Source organism: Sorex araneus, chromosome 6 (assembly GCF_027595985.1).
Source record: "Sorex araneus isolate mSorAra2 chromosome 6, mSorAra2.pri, whole genome shotgun sequence".
Lineage (NCBI taxonomy): Eukaryota > Metazoa > Chordata > Mammalia > Eulipotyphla > Soricidae > Sorex > Sorex araneus.
Window position 1 is genome coordinate 45,094,217 of NC_073307.1, and position 18,069 is coordinate 45,112,285.

At 37.1% G+C, this 18,069-nt stretch overlaps 1 protein-coding gene across 2 annotated transcripts in view; it reads right to left on the reverse strand.

Annotated features, from left to right (window-relative positions):
* JAKMIP2 (janus kinase and microtubule interacting protein 2) overlaps positions 1 to 18,069 on the reverse strand; it is a 176,626-nt gene that overhangs the window by 16,299 nt on the left and 142,258 nt on the right. For both annotated transcript variants that reach the window (XM_004618166.2, XM_055141451.1), the window contains 6 exons: positions 16,142 to 16,195; positions 14,275 to 14,340; positions 9,681 to 9,749; positions 8,556 to 8,633; positions 5,153 to 5,356; positions 3,886 to 3,951 (listed from right to left, as the gene is read on the reverse strand). In XM_004618166.2, coding sequence (XP_004618223.1) covers positions 3,886 to 3,951; positions 5,153 to 5,356; positions 8,556 to 8,633; positions 9,681 to 9,749; positions 14,275 to 14,340; positions 16,142 to 16,195 — 537 coding nt within the window. The remainder of the gene's footprint in view (positions 1 to 3,885; positions 3,952 to 5,152; positions 5,357 to 8,555; positions 8,634 to 9,680; positions 9,750 to 14,274; positions 14,341 to 16,141; positions 16,196 to 18,069) is intronic.

Below are 18,069 nucleotides of genomic sequence, written 5' to 3' on the forward strand. Positions count from 1 at the left end.
GATTTAATACAATTATATGGCATTATGATGGTTAGAAGCTTATTCTTCCTAAATCTTATTTAATTATATATGAATATTAACTTTTTAATGGGTGAGAAGGAACTTAAAATATAAAATATGATCACAGAATGCACTTAATCAACTAATGATTGTATGGAGTTATTAACAGTATAGGTTTTAGGATTAAGACATAGCAGGAAGAATATCAGTATACAGGGCAAACATGATACATTACCGCAGTGGGAAATTTCTGAGGACAGTAAGTCACTGTTAGTAATCACCTCAGTGAAACACTTATAAGCTGAGTCGGTCCTGGGAAAGTGAGAATGATTGGCCATCCTATTAGCATGCTTATATGCATTCTAATAGGGAGTAGTCAACTATGATGACAGATGCTTTTCTAGCCTGTCCACATTGTGGGATCTCAGTTGAGTTGACTCGGAAAAATTAGAATGGTTTTAGAAAAATTAGAATGGAAAAATTAGAATGGTCTGAATGGTTTTTATGCAAATACACTTCCTCGGAGAAGCAGTTAGAATACTATGTAGCACTTGTATATAATCAACTGTACACTAATTATAAAAGGTCATAGGATAATCCAGTTCTTTCAAATATAAATTTCTTTGGTGTCTGAGTCTTACAGGATCAGGAAGTTATTTGTCTTGTTTTCTCAAGATAATTCTGCCAGACCAGAATTTCTGGCGTGTATCATAATCTCATAGCAGGCACGTTATCTATTTCCTTTAGTGCCACTTGTGAGTTTTCTGCTCTGCTATGGCAAGATTATATGTATCACTGTCACTGTAGCACTGTCATTCCGTTGTTCATCGATCTGCTCAAGCAGTAACATCTCCATTGTGAGACTTGTTACTGTTTTTGGCATATCGAATGTGCCATGGGTGGCTTGCCAGGCTCTGCTGTGTGGGCAGGATACTCTCAGTAGCTTGCTGGGCTCTCGAGAAGGACAGAGAAATTGAACCCGGGCCAGCCGAATGCAAGACAAATGCCCTACCCACTGCACTATCGCTCCAGTCCATGGCAAGATTATATGAACATTTATAAATACAGTGCTAAGGAGCACATATTGGGGTCTAGACTAGTAGCCTGAAAATCAGATTTCTGTCCTTTTATTTGATTTTGTTTTTGCTTTCTTGAAGATGGAGAATGGTATGAGGGTACAGGCACCAGAAGAAGAGAGGGAAGGAGGGGAACAAAAGTTTCTACTACTCTTATGGGAAATTCACACATTGGCTTACCTCTCTGGGCATGGAGGGCTGCCCAGAACTTAGTAGTTGGTTATGAGCCTTAGACCGTGCAGTATGATGGGAAGATGGTGACACTATAGCCAGACATCCTAACCTCTGGTCTTGATTTAAATTTGGTTGTTTATAAAAACTGTTAAGTATCTTTGAGCCATTGCTTTACTGTTGATATAAAGGAGGCTCATAGTGGGGGCTGGAGTGATAGCACAGCAGGTAGGGCGTTTGCCTTGCACTCGGCCGACCTGGGTTCAAATCCCATCATCCCACATGGTCCTCTGAGCACTGCCAGGAGTGACTCCTGAGTGCAGAGCTAGGAGTAACCCTGTGCTTCACCAGGTGTGACCCAAAAACCAAAAAAAAAAAAGCTCATAGTAACTTTTCTATTTCATAAGACATGAGATTATGACCATGAAAGTGGGAATGCTTTAAATACAGTTCAGATATCAAAGTAATTTTTACCCTGTTTATAGAGGTGACCTTAATACAAACAACAGGCAGGGGGAGTAGGAACAAAGAAGAATTACTCTATGTTACCCTGGGGAATATTCAAGTCCTCGAGGGAAAGAAATTAGAATATTTTTGCCTTATGACATTTTAAACTATTTTACTAGGCCACTGATCAAATAGAATTTAAGTCAAGTGAATAAATTGAAGGTGTGCTATAGATACAACTTCTCATTTAAATAATCAGAAATCAATGGGATTGTTATCTGAAGTGGCATAATTCACCACTATATGTAGAATATTCTCCTTTGATAGCTCCAGAGTCCTTATTTTCTAGGGACATTATAGCATTTTCATAAATGTTTTGGGTGTTCATACCCTGAAGTGAATTAATTCTCACAGTGAACATCATCTTGATTCTCTGATCCTAAAATTTTCATGAGGTCTACTAAGCCCATAAGTAGAGTGGCAATTAATAGATATTTATTTATTTGGGTCACACCCAAAGATGCTTAAGGGTTTTTCAGGGGTTACTGCACTCAGGAATCACTCCTGGCAGTGTTTGAGTGACTATATGGAATGCTGGAGATCGAACTTGGATTGGTATGCTATTTCTCTGGCCCAGCAGATATTTATTTATTTTTGTTTTTCTCACTTGAATGGGGATTGAACTAGTTTCTAAACTAGAATGGTCTTAATAGTGATCCTGTCTTTCAACAAGCCCGATGACTGTTCAAAAATTAATAATAACTAAAGCCACGTATTTGCCATTACAATTTGTGCAAAACAGAAGACTCTTGGTGTGTGAGAAGACAGGTGTGCGTGCCTTTTGGTAACCGGGAAAGCTGAGGCACACACACTTGAAATAATGACAATTCAAATTTAAAATTTTGTAGATGCATATTTGTAGGTGGCAATTTAAATAAAAATTCGTTTTCATTTGACCAGACTTTCATAAAAGTGACTCTCTTTAGTTTTTCATGGGAAACATGACAGGAACTGAGGTCAAATGCTGTCATCCCTAGCTCACATATACTTGCCCAGGCCAGGGTGTTAGTTACTTACCCAAAGTCAAAAGAGCAGCTAAAGAACCTACCAGCATAACGACCCAGACAGCTTATGGACTGGTTACCAGATACCACCAACCAACTCTGACCTCACATACATGAATGAGAAGCAATTTGGGATGAACCAAATGTTAATCATTGTCTTAGAAGTGACAGAATGCTCTTTACTTTCTAGTTTTTGAGGAACACACTGGTTTGATTTTTGTTTGTTATTTTTGCCACACCTGGCAGTGTTCAGGGTTCACTTCTGACTCTGTGCTCATGGATTACTCTTGGTGGGCTCAAGAGACCATAGATGGTGCTGGGATCGAACCTGGGTTGGCCTCATGCCAGGCAAACACCTTAACCTCTATACTATCTCTCTGGCTCTTCTGTGGAATTTACTGAAAGACAACTAGGTTCTTTTGTGAAATGAAGACCAAGGCACTTCTAGTAAGATTGAAATTCCAGAGAAAATCTCTTGCCATTCCTTCTATGTTCCTCAACCGGCATGGCAGTTGATGTATACAAGTCTACCTCCCTGCTTGTGCCCTGTCCTACATGCACATTTCAAATTCCTTCTTTGAGAGTTGCTTTTTCCCTTTTTTTTTTTTCAAACTTAAGTAGAAGTAGTTGTTCCTTCAGATCACTGGGGAAGTGACATGAGGAAATTGGCTAAGGATTTAATTGGCCTGCGTTTATCTCAATTACTGAATTTACTGCAGAGATGACACTGCAGCTCAAGGAAGAAAGGATTTTAAATTAATAATAAGGTTTTTTTTTTATCTTAGAAGGTGCCCAAAAAAACTTTGAAAGAGAGGGCATGGTAATAGATTTTGGAAGGAAGTTTTGAAAATGAAGTGAAGGTGAGGAAGGGAAAACCAAAAAAAGAGAACAGTTATTGAAAAGAATAAAGAATCAACACAAAGGACAAATATGTCAAGGGGAGGTTATTGCTGGCAGAACGTTTGCTGGAACGCTGGTGTTTGACTGAAGTGGGGGTCTACCTTTAGTGGAACCAACTACATCCCCTATACAAGATACATAAGAAATGAACAGGAAGGAAACAGAGTGAAATAGACATTATTTTCTGATTGAAAAATGAAGACTAAAATAAAGAATTCAACACATACCTTTTCTTCTAAGTCCTTTATCTGTCTTTTTTGTATATCTGTTTTATCTTCTAAATCACGAATTCTCTGAGGAAAGAAAATAAAACATTAGTGGGCCTTCAGTTAAACAGGTTGTATATCAAGCAAAAACAGAATTGTCCTATGAAGACATACAGTTAGTGATAGCAGCTAGGAAAAACACATGTATATTTTTCTGTGTGTAGATAAATGTTGCATCTTGCAAAAATGGTATTCTATTTACTTTTACTGTAAAATCATCACCACAGTATTTTTTTACTTACTTTCATCTCTCTGGCCCATTCCTTTCTTTCTTGTTTTTTTTTTTTGTACCTTTGAACAGTTTTCCTATTTAGGTAATATTTTTATATAATATTTACATTAATACATGTTAGGGATGCAACTAACTTTATTTGATCTTTTTAAAGAATCTGTCATCCTGTCTACTGGACCTATCATAGACTTCTAACCTGTGAACAAGCTGTAGTTATTGTCTCATTGCCTTTACGTTTGGCATAAAATATGTTTTGGGTAGTGGAATTTGAATTGTGTTAAATGTAGGAAAGTCACTAGCAGTGTTCTAGAAACTAGTACACGAGATACAAACTATATTGTGAATCACTGAATCAAGAGTTTTGTTTATATTCACAGTAAAAACAACTAAATATGACTCACACCAATTTTAATAATTTCAGTGTATGTGTGTGTGTGTGTGTGTGTGTGTGTGTTGGTAAATTCTTTACAACCAAATTTATTTCAACTAACAAACAAGATCCTCAATAAAATAGATGTTTTACCAAAAACGTCAAAGAAATGATAAATGAAGAAAAAAAACATAATGAAAATGTAACAAGTAGCTTTGCTTTTGTTTTGTTTTGTGTTTGGGCCACAACTGTAAGTGCACGGGGCTTCCTCCTGGCTTTGCACTCCGGGATCTTTTCTGGCTGGCTTACATTTAGAGGACATTTATGTTATTAAACTTCGCATTTTCCTATTTAAAAAAATGCTTCTGGCCTACTATAGTTAAAGGACATGCATAGTCAAAGTCATGGCAAAATAGTTGTAAAATAGTAGCACGCAATGTGCCTGAAATGGCCATTTCTCCAGACTGAATGATTATAAAACTCTCTCTCACAGTTACTATTTTGACACGCTCAGAATAGCTTATAGGTCCTGGGTTTCTCCAGGCTCAGACCCCATACTGTCTCCTGGGCTCTAAATCCCGGTTGCTTAGCAGCCACGCCACACAGGCACCACGCCCCGTCCTCACCTGATGCGCCTGCTGTAAGAGCTCCATTCTTTCCTGCAGAATCTGGCAGTCATACTCCCTGCTCTTCCTCAGCATCTGCCGCCGCAACTTTTCTACTGCTGTTCGAAGCTCCTCTTGCTGTTTTTCACTTAGCAATTCACCAAACTTGATAACAGTTTCTTGCTGCAGAGCATTGTACAGGGTAGCTTCTAGTTCCTGGATTCTCTGGCAAATAGAGGTAGAAAAGTCCAACTTTTGGAATTTGGCATTTCTGGGTAGAGTCTGAACGTACACACATGGGAAGAGGGGAAAGGATAAGCTATTTCAGTCAGACAGGATCACGAGCAGTAAAATGAACTGTATACAGCTCATCCAGCCTGATGATCCTTTCGGTATTCTTTTTTATAAATTTCAGTAAAGGCCACTCAATCAATAGTTTTACTTCTCTGATAAAGAATTTCTTTCTAGGAATCTTGTCGTTTTTCACTGTTCATTTTCAGAAAGTTCTTTGTTAAATATATTCTTCTCTTCTCAGATGTAACTGAGAATAACTTTATTCTTTCCCATTTGACAGCACTTCAAATATTTAATGACATCTATCAAGGGGACCATAATTAAACAAATAAGTATTTGAAAAGTGCTTTATGTTTGAGTAACATACTTGAAATTAGAGATATACTGCATGCACAATGTGCCACTTCTGTTCCACCCTGCACACCTCTGTACTTGGAGATGCCTTTGTACTACAAGGTGTTCCTTTTTTTTTAACCTTTTCCCCTAAAAATAAAAAAATTGGGAAATAAATATCTAAGGGTGTCCTAGAACCTTTGGATTTTTTGTATATTTCATGATTTACAGTTGTTTCAGCTACAGTAGAAGATTGTAGTTGTGTCTTCTGTTTTAAATAATCTACTCCTTCTTGTATCCTTTTTTTTTTTTTCAAATCATGTTTCAGACACAATTGCCCAAATTTTTACTAGAGGTGAGTGGAGGTGCCAGGTGAGGGATGATTTTATAGCTCTTGTCCTGTATACTAAGCAGATCTTGTCTTTGATTTTATTATTTATGTATTTATTTATTTTTTGTGGGTCACTCCTAGGTATCTGCAGGGCTTACTTCTGACTCAGTGATTAAGGCTTCACTCTTGTGGGGCTCAGGGATTCCTATGTGGTGCTGGGGATCAAACGAGGATTTGCTGCATGCAAGGCAAGTGTCTTAACACCATGTATTATCTCTCAAGAGCAGATCTTGTCTTTTAAAAGTTAAATGCAGTTTATGTGTCATGGGCAGATAAATATATCTAGTCTTCTGTGAAGTAGAGGAGGAAAACTTAAAGGATAGGAAGGGGGAGAATAATTCTCTTCTTTGCTTTCTAATCATCCCCACTCTAATTCTCTTTTTTTCAAGCTCATAATATTATTCATTTTGAGTTAACACCAATTTATCTTCATAAGAAGTAGGGGATAAGTGCTTTGCTCATCTTTCAAAATCAGTTTAATCTGCCTTTAGGAAAGTATTATTAAAACCCTGCTAATGTCAATTGATCTGTCTACATTTCAGTTTTCTACACTTTGCATACTTGCTTCATAGTTACTTCTCTACAGACTAGCATCTTGTGCTTCTTGTTCTGAAGGGTCCCTTCTGACTCTAGTGAATTAATGGCTTCCAGGTTTACTAGGGTAACATAAGGCTGGCAATTTTTCTTTTATTTGGGGGGTGAGTTGGGCCAAACTCCGCTATGCTCAGGGCTTACTCTTGGCTCTGTGCTCAAGGATTACTTCTGGAATTGCTGGGTAAACAATATGTAGTTAGCTAGGTATAAGACAAGCACCTTAACTCCTGTACTATCTCTCCAGGCATAAGACTTGCAATTTTTGCTTCTATTTTAAGCTTATTCTCTCTCTCTCTCTCTCGCTCGCTCTCTCTCTCTTTCTCTCTCTTCCTCTCTCTCTCTCCCTCTCCCTCTCTCTCTCTCTTCCTCTTCCTCTCTCTCTCCATTATCAAGAATTCATTTAATTATCCAAGAGGAATGAATATGGACATATGAAAAGAAATACAAGATGTATCCAGTCTTAGGAAATATGCATTATGAATTTGGTATGATCAGATGTGCTACTCTTCTCCATAATCTATGGGAGAGGGAAAGGCACATTCCAAAGATGGTGGTAAAGACCCACAGTGTCAAGACCCAGACCAAAATAGTTATTTCACTCTAGTAGCCTTCATCTTCTGACTATAAAACCAAGCTCCCGGAAGCATGCAGCCGCAAAGCGGCCGCGAGCCGTCTTATAATGTAGTTCTCCCTCTGGGAGAACCTGGCAAGCTACTGAAAGTTTCCTGCCCACATGGGAGAGCCTGGCAAGTTCCCCGTGGTGTACTCATATGCCAAAACTAGTAACAATGATGGGTCTCATTCCTCTGACCCTACAAGAGCCTCCAATGCGGCATCATTGGAAAGGACGAGTAAAGAGAGGCTTCTAAAATCTTAGGGCTAGGACAAATGGAGACATTACTGAGACCGCTCGAGAAATTCGACGATCAACAGGATGATGATGATGATGATGATGATGAGTCTTCATCTCCTCATCTGTACTACAGAAATTTAGTATTAATTCCTCATAAGCTTGTTGTGAGAAAGAAGTGAATTAAAATATACATAACAATCATTAGATACCTTCTACTGTTAGATAAGTCTCTTAGATAAACAACCGAATTCAGTTTAACAAAATTTCTTAGTGTATACTCCTACTTAAACTTCTAATATTGTTTTCAATGACACACATTTGAGTATTAAAGCAAAATATATTTATTTATTAAATATAATATTATTAATACAGCAACAAGTGAGGGAACTATTTAGTCTAAAATTAGAACTGAAACAATTCACTAACAGAGCTGCATGTTGTGATCTACTCACGTCAATGGATGGCATGTTGCATACAATTATAATGCCACACTATACAGTTGTGAAGCATGGTGACAGGTGCCAGAACAGGTGTGTCCCTGCAGAGTGACCCAGTAGGGAGTGTCTGGGCACATTTCACAAGCACCAGGTATGCTGCCTTGAGTCTCACCCAATCCGCCAAGAATTGTCACCTACGCTTAGCCAATCATTCCTAACTGCAGCATCTAGCCCTAATTGGAACTGGGTCAGGGCAAAGTGGAGTTGGAAACGTGACAGGTCAGTGATGCTAAACTTTATGTGATTGGACCATCCTCTTACGCAGAGACCATGTGTATATTTGGCATGTGTGTATTTGGCAATAAAGTGAAGAGCCACTGGCTATCTCCCAAAGTGGTTTCTCTGCGAACCCATCATCCTTTGCCCCACATCAGCCTGGACCCGGTGGGCACGTTGGGGAAAAACTGTTCCCCAACCTACAGTGTAAACACTCTCGGAACCTTGTCCGTTTGATGTACCTACCATATATGCTTGATCGAGAGCCTGTTTTCTGTAGTCTAGTTCTTCTTCCAGGTAGCCTTTTATTTTGCAGAACTGCTCCTATAAAATGGACCATATTGGTAAAATAAGCCTAATTAACTAGAAAGTGATACACAGGATTATCTTATCACCAATTCTACCACTTTCATAAGATAGATTTATTCTGTCAGGGAAACAGTTCAACTGAAAGTTTCACACAGGGCTTGTGTAAAACAGTGGGAAAAAAGCATAGAAGATAAAATGAGATATACTAGGACTATTCTAGGCAGCCTATATAAGTGCAGTCAAGCAGTAGTTGTCCTTTTATGACTTATTGCTCATCATAACGTCCTCAAGGTTCAGTGATTTTTTTTTAAGCATGTGTCAGAATTGTCTGCTTTTTTTCAAGGTAAAAATAATATTTTATTGGCACATATATTATTTTGTTTGCCCATGAATCTGCTGGTAGACACTTGAGTGGCTTCTGTATTTAAATGCTGAACTCAATTCTTTTTGAATTATACAAGAAATAAACTAACACTTCTTGGAGACTTTGTTTTCTATTGTCTAAAATATATACCCAGAATTTGAAAATATTGGATCATTTTGGTAAATTTATCTTGCCTTTTTATCCTGATAAGCCACCTCATCATTTTAACAGTTGTGCACCAGTTTGCATTCCAGTCAACCATCCATAAGGATTCAAATTTCTCTATATCCTTATCAAACTTGTTATTTCCTGTCTATTTGGTAATAGCCATTCTAATGAATGCAAATTAATGTGGGATTCTAAAAATCACTCACATCCCCCATTTCCATAGTTTTTTTCCCCTATAACTTAATAAGGGTAATTTGTTTCTTAGAATCAGAAAAGAAACACCTAACTCCAACTTTAGGATGGGAAATACTGTCCAGATAAAATGCGATATTTATTTTGCTTTTCTAGAGACTATAACTTGCTTGAAATTATTGGGTACTTCTGGGGAATCTTGTTCCATGGCCTGTACACAATATAATGGAAGGATTATAAAATTTCATCAGTGCCAAACAAAACTGGTACAGGGCAGTCATTTTCCATCTGTCTTATCAGTTTATATTATTTTAATGATTCTGCATATTTGTACTCACCATATCACTTTCCAGTTCGATCATTTTCTGGTGCAAGGCAGCCTCTGCTCCTTCAATTTGCTGGATCCACTAAAAATAAAAGAAGAATAAAAGTATTTGTCATGATTACTTGTTAGGATATATGCCTAGCTATTTGCTCTATTGCATAGTCTCTTGCCCTCATATTTAAGGAAGCAGACAGAAAAGTGAAGTTAACATTTGATATCGTTTATCATTTCGTTCAGAAGTTAGATTTTAGTTTGTATTTTCCTCCCCTAGTCTTCTTATTCAGTCGACAAATGCATTCATTGACATCCATCATGAATCAAACCATGTGCTGGGTACTTAAAGCTATAATGGTGAATTAAGACAAACTTTTTAACTTTTCATGGTAGATTCTATAAGAGACATTCTTAGGAAAGAATGTTACCCTGGAAACTGAAAATCAAGTCAGAGATCATTAGGCAAAAATTAAGAGCAAGTTCCAAAAAGAAATCCAATTCTCTATCTTTGGAATATAATTATTAAAAAAGACCAGGTGAAACTGGAGAAAAGGCATTTTTTTCCTTATTAAATCATAGCTAAGTGGTAAATAATAATTTTTGACATTTGAAAGTATGTAATATAATTTATTTCTCCTTACACTCAGAATATATTTTTTATATGGAATTGATGTCAGCTTTGATCAGCACTCTCAATCAATTTAAACTTTTAATGCTATAGTTTGAACCTACCTCATATAGTTAATAGAATAAATTAGAATCAATTTCCACCAAGTTAAACATCAGTCTGGTAAGGTTGTAACTGGCATAATAAGTGAATTGCGGGTTGTGAAAGCAGATAACTTTGGTTCTAGTCACATTCTATTTTCTATTTTATCTTTTCTTTACATAGGTTACCTAATTTCTTTAAAATGGGATTTTCTTACCTGTAAAATGGGATTATTATTAATGTGAAGATTAAAGGTTATGATATACATGAGGCATGGTCTATAATATAATACTCAATAAATCATAATTTTGTTTAACATTTATTTTTAAATGGTTTATTTTTAAATGCTCATACTACTAAACATATACTCCACCATCAGATTTTTACAATTTATCTATGATAAATTATGTGGACAATATTTTGTACATTACATATCCACAAAGGGGCACCATGTCCAATTGTGCATTGGCTATTAAGAAGTTGGGCAAGAAAAGAGTACACGAAACTGAAGAGGTACTAAGTGTTCAGCTCTTTTATATCACTTTCCTTCCCCCTTGAAACAGATTTCAATCTGTTTTTTTTTTTCAAAAAAAAAAGACATGTTTTCTTTTTGTTGTTGTTGTTATTTTTGTTCCTTTTGTTCTGGGCCACAATTTGAAGTGCTCAGTGCTTACTCTTGGCTCTGTGTTCAGGGATTACTCTTGATGATGCTGGGATCAGTCACATTTCAGGGCAAATACCTTACGCACTATACTATTTCTTCAGTCCCTATATGTATACGTACAGCTGTATATATATGTGTATATATATACATACATATATGTATATATGTACAGCTGTATATATATATGTATATACATACATATATGCATATGTATGTATATATAGAGAGAGAAAAAGAGAAAGAAAGAGAAAAAGAGAGAAAGAGAAAATAGCCTTTGCATATGATTTAGCTTTTAATTTATCCTTTTTCTTGCTGCCTATACATCCTTGAGGAAAAAAATTCTCCTTTAAATCATAAATAATATTTTATTTGGATTTGTTTAGTTTGGGGGCCATACTTGGCTATACTCCTGGTTCTGCACTCAGGGATTAGTTCCAGCAGGCTCAGGGGACCATATGGGGAACTGGGCATCGAACCAGGTTGATTGCATGCAAAGCAGGTGCCTTTTATCTACTGTATGTTCCTGTAAATCATGCTTTGTTTTTAAAATATTTATTTAAGGAGCTGTGATTTATAAAAAATTATTGATAGTTGAGTTTTAGGCATTTAGTATTTCAACCCCAATCCTGACACCGGTGTCAGCTTCCCTGCATCAGTGTTCCCATGCTCCATCCCTCCCCTTCCTCATTATTGCCTGTCACCTCACATTCATTATAAACTTCAGTGGTTAGAGCTTAGATATGTTTTCAGTATTGTGGAGTCTGTGTTTTGGATACATGGCTATACCACTCTCCCACATTACTGGTAGAACTAAGGCCCCAGCCCCTGTTCTTCCAGAACTTCCCTTTCTCATCTTCTTCTTTCCTCAGCCCTGATTTATCTCCTTTTCTCCTTTTCCTTTTCTTGCTGTAGTCTGGGGTCAAGGGTGATCTAGGAACCCCCTATTTATTACATTTCATTTCTTGGTGCAATTATTCTATATAGATAGATAAGTGAGATCATCCTGTGTTTGCCTTTCTTCTTCTGGGTTACTTCACTCAAAATGTAATCTTCCAGTTTAGACCAGGTTGCAGTAAATTGCATGATTTATCAATGCTTGCAGGTACATAGTAAGTATTCCATTGTGTATACAAGCTACATCTTCATAATTCATTCATCTATTGTTAGACATCTATGAGTCCATATTTTAGTTATTGAAATAAGAGCAGCAATGAATAGGACCAAATGTAGCAATGAATAATGTGTATATATATCCTTTTGAAAGAATGTGTTTTTATCCTGGGTGTAGATGCTCAAAAGTGGAATTGTCGGACCATATGGCAACTCAAAATAATGTTTTAAAAGCACTGTGAATTAAATAGGTTAGTCATAGACTTCAGATAGATTTATGTGTTTTCTCCTTTTCACTTCCATGATGCAAAACTAGTTAGTGAATATCCCTGCCTTAGTTTTCTCATCTGTGAAAGTGAAAGGACAGGATGGAAATAGGATGGCTGGAAGGGACAATAAGATAAAGCATTCACAGTAGTAAGTGTAGTAAAGCCCGAACTATTTCACATAAGGTCATGCTATTATTTGAATGCTATGTCACATGTTGGAAACATAGTAGACTGTTATTCAAATCACTAGTCTCAGAACATTCAAGTTTGACATTTAGAATTATGTGGAGGAAGAAATGTTTATTTCTGATTCCCAAAGGAAGGCTTTGATCTATGAATTACAAAGATCTGCCAAAGGGTAGATGCACAGACCATGAGTCCCTTTAGGGACAGGTTTGTCTTATTTATCTCATTCCTCACTTTATACCACAGCCAAGCTGTGTTTCACTACCAGTTTCGAATGGAGATAAATAGAGGTTGGTGTCAACTGCAACTCTAACAGATAAGCTTCTACATGCACTGTAAAGTATTTCCTGTTTTTAATTGGATGCTTGAAAGGAAGTTTGGTGCCCAGATTAAGATCATTGACCCTGCGTACATGTGAATCTTGGCTTCATTTTTTCAGTTGTGTCTCTGCTCTGTGCTTCAGATTCCTCATGTGTGAAATGTGCATGTACAGGTACCAACACATTGGCATTTATCTATAGTGCTTAGCAGGAGAAGTGCGATGCAAGTGTTAAATGAACTTAATCCTAAATACAAGTTACATCACTCCTACGTAGGGTATGGAAGGTATGGAAGAGTTTCTTTTATCTATTGAAGAAGTATGAAGCAACCAAGCCTTTCTTTCATTCCTTCTTTATGGCCCTAAAATGCAAGTCCTTTATCCATAATCACCAAGTCATTTTTGTACCTTGCAAAATTAATTATTAATTCCTTTTGTATTTGGATAGCCACTTTATCTTAAAACTTCCCCAGTTGTCAGCTAAATATCCTTTTCCCACACTTCAGGTTTGCCAGACTCGTGATCCAAAAGGAGGACTGTCCTTAAGTGCTCTTTGATTTCATAGTAGCCTTTACCACTGTACCTCCTATTGTTTTTCCTTATGTTTTTGCTTTGAGTAACATAACTGGGTTATCTGACCTATACTATTTCCTCACTTAACACTGCAGAAAGTTGACTGCTTACCCGTGGTTTCTTTTCTTAGAAAGCCTCTTATACATTTGGGGATTATGAAAGCATCTCAAGAAGCACACTGTTCTCATTTTATTCAACTATGAACACATGGCTTTTATGTCTATCTCTATACTCATGACACCCTGAATATAACTAATCATATAACTCTTCCTTCTCTCTTTGCCATTTAATAGGTTTAGACACCAGGGGGCCAGAGTACATGAACACTCCCATATCAAGCTTTGCAGTGCGTCCCTCCAGGTTACAGGGTAAGCTGGAAACAATATGTGTTATGTATATAACTCCCCCACCATTTCTCTGACCCCATGATTTCTGTTTTTAATAACATTTTCAATTTTGAAGAATTATATTATAGTGTTATATAGGATTATATGTTATATAGATCATATAGACATATAATTATATTGATATATTTTATATAATTATATTTTTCTAGTTTAAAAGATTCGTAAAAGAAGAATTATCTACCCATCCCAAATCAGTGTATAGATTTTCTTTACACATTCTCATTCTCGCTGTTTTTTTTTTCATCACCCTTAAAAATAAAATATTTATTAGGTATTTAGGGATGCAAATTAAGTGTGAAGGGAATGAATCTTAAACCCGACCCTGCTTATCAGGGGTTAGATGACACTACGGTGGTTTGAATGTTCAAATTATTACCTTTTCTGCCAGGGACAGCACAGTACTAGCCTGAATTATGGCCACTTGTTCTTCATTCCTTAAATTCTGTAAAAGAAAAAAAAAAGAAAAAAAGCTGAAGACACTTTGGAAAATATTTGTTTTATCTTTATTTATTTGGTTTGGGACCTCGCCAACTGTGCTCAGGGCTTACTCCTGGCTCTGAACTCAGGGATCACTCTTGGCAGTGTTTGGGGGACCTTATGGGGGGACAAGGATTGAGTCCAGGTTAGCTGTGTGCAAGGCAAGTGTCTTATCTGCTGTACTATCTATCTCTTCAACCCCAGAAAATATTTTCTGCCTGACACAGATTACTGCCCGTGCACACAGGAAACCTTCACAAAATGTTCTTATGAGTAGTAATTCTGTTTTTCCTCTCTGGTGAACAATACAGTGCTGTGTAAAGAACCCCAGTGTCCTGCACATGGCATGTGCTCAGCCTGATGACTAAATAATTTTTCAAGGATTCACCCCAAATTTGTGGGTAGGACATTTGCCTTGTACGCAGCAGACCTGGGTTCAATTCCTCCGCCCCTCTCAGAGAGCCCGGCAGGCTGAGTATCCCGCCTGCACGGCAGAGCCTGGCATATTCGATATGCCAAAAACAGTAACAACAATCCTCACAATGGAGATGTTACTGGTGCCCACTTGAGCAAATTGATGAGCAATGGGATGACAGTGACAGTGATAGAAATATGATTTTCTAATATCATTACTTATTAATTAATTATTAATTAATCATAGTGTTACCACTGAATTTATAGATAAATATATAGTTTTCATATTTATATATTAATTAATTAATGTATATAAATTAATTATTAATCAATTATATTGTTACTACTGAATTTATATATATAAATATATAGTTTTTGTATAAGGATATATTAATAAAAGTCACAGATTTAGAAAAGCAGAAACCAAAATAAAGTAAAAAATAATCAATTAGCATCGTTTTATGTGACTTATTTTTTTAAATTTTTAAATTTTTTTGCTTTTTGGGTCACACCCAGCGATGCGCAGGGGTTACTCCTGGCTCCGCCCTCAGGAATCACTCCTGGCGGTGCTCAGGGGACCATATGGAATGCTGGAAATCAAACCCAGGTCAGCCACGTGCAAGGCAAACGCCCTACCCACTGTGCTATCACTCTAGTCCCATGTGACTTATTTGATTATTTGCTTTTTTCAATTTCTCTTAAGTGAAAAAAAAAAAAGGTGTGACTCCTATAGACTACATGTATCACAATGAATGTTCCTGTCACTGAATTTATATCCCTTGATCCTACTTGGAGAATAAAAGAAATTACAGTCTCCTTGTCCGTTTTTGTTCACACCCAGCAATCTCAGGGCCTACTCCTGGCTCTGCACTGAAGGACTGTAGAGAGGAACCTGGGGTATTAGGTATCCTACTGGGCATCAAACCCAGGCTGACTGCTTGCAGGGAAATCACCTTACTAGACATATTATCTCTCCAGCTTCCATTTTTACGGGAGTAGCCCTACTACCTAATAGCACTGGAGACTGCATGACTGATTTCCTGCCAGATGCCTCGAGCAACAGTCAAAAGGCAATTAGCTTTAATCACTGCAGACTTGGACGACATTTACATCTCAAACCTGCCCATAAAAAGCACTTTACAAGTTCCCATTTCTGCCACTAGCTTTTTCCAGAGAGCCTTATAAACCTTTACCAACCAAGTTATTCTGATAAAACAGTCAATTCTCAACAGGGAGCTACATCTTTATATGAAGATGGTTTCTCACTTGCTATTATGCACATGATGTATTGGCAAGTATTTTTTTTAAATTAAAATTTGCATCATCACTACATCAAATCGATTCATACTTACCCCATTATCACCCAAGATATCAAGCTGTTTTATGAGATCCGGAATATTTACATCCTGCAAAATAAAGTTGAAGACACAATGTGATAAACTACTCTAGTTGTATTTGAACCTTAAGTTAGAGAAGATAGCTTAAGGCTTGTTCTTTCTTAAATTGTTTTCATACTGACCCACTTGGTTTCAACTTTTAAGTATGTCTTTTAAGTTGTGTGTCTAGGAAAATGAGATAGTTCATCTTCCATTTCAACAATTGCAAAATGCAAATCATTAATATCTCCTTCATAGACTGATCTGCAGGATTAAGTGATTATATATGAGTCTAGGACTCTTTGATTTGCTTATACACTTGTTTTGGTAATCAATTTTTTTCAACTATGATAGATTTCAACTTAAAAGAAAGGTAATAGGTAAACAAAATATGTTAAAAATAGCAATCACTTTCAATAACCAGGTTGTGATTTTGACTGCCCAGGACAAAATCAGAGAGCATTTTTATTTTTTGAGTGTTTCACATCACTTCATCTTATGATAAATAGCTTATTTTTACTATATTTGTAGTCACTTCAAAGAAAATGAACTTTAATTAAAAACTCTTAAATATAAATAACATACATTTGCATAGGTTGTTTCTGGCTCCTCTGAGGAAAAAAAAATCTAAGAAAAGACAAAGTAAAGTGCTTTCCATTTAATTAGAGCTGAATCAAAGGGCTGCTTTGGTTTGAAAATTCTCACGTAGCCCAAGGAAGGCCAGAAGTTTAAAGACCATGGAAGGGGTTTTAGATGGAATTTTTTTTTTTTTTGCCTTTTGGGTCACACCTGGCGATGCACAGGGGTTACTCCTGGCTCTGCACTCAGGAATTACCCCTGGCCGTGCTCAGGGGACCATATGGGATGCTGGGAATCGAACCCGGGTCGGCCGCGTGCAAGGCAAACGCCCTACCCGCTGTGCTATTGCTCCAGCCCTTTAGATGGAATTTGACCCTTAAAGCCACAACCTTCCCCATGTACGCATACTTTTTAATCTCATCACCACTCATCAATAGAGTTCAAATAGCAGTGTAGCAGATTCCTGTCAGCAGAAGAACATCTAACTCAATCTCATAGGTAGAGAGAAGGCAACTAGGCCAAATATATTTGGTAGTTCAGAGTGGGGGCAAATGATAGGAGACACCAGGAAAACCATACTCTGTAAAACTTACTTACGATGTGACATTATTACATTAAATGACAACAGGATGAAAAAGACCGCTCTCTTTTGGGTGGTAAAGAACTTGAATGCTAATATTAAAATTTTTTTCTAACAACACTAAAGTTAGAATTGTATTTTATTTAAGTAAGCAACATATAATATATTATAAGTCCTTTCAAAAGAATCAACCTCCCAAAATTGTCAAAAGAGATGATAGTGGGCTAGATGATTGCAATCTCTTTCAATACTAAACTTCCAAGATTATGAATTCTGTATCCCCTAGAATAATATAAAAAAGGGGGGGTCTTAACAAATAATTTCTATCTGGTATATTTTATTTATTTTTTAAATTAAAAAAATTTTACATGAATCACCGTGAGGTACAGTTACAGATTTACAAACTTTCATGCTTGCGTTTCAGTCATACAATGATCGAGTACCTATCCCTCCACCAGTGCCCATTCTCCATCACCAATGATCCCAGTATCCCTCCCACCACCCCCACCCCGTGTCCCTCCCACCCCACCCTGCTTCTGTGGCAGGGCATTCCCTTTTGCTCTCTCTCTCCTTTTGGATGTTGTGGTTTGCAATATAGGTATTGAGTGGCCATCATGTTCGGTCTATAGTCTACTTTCAGCTCGCATCTCCCATCCCGAGTGGGCCCTCCAGACACCCTTTACTTGGTGGTTCCTTCTCTATCTGAGCTGCCTTTTCCCGCAGCATATGAGGCCGGCTTCCAAGC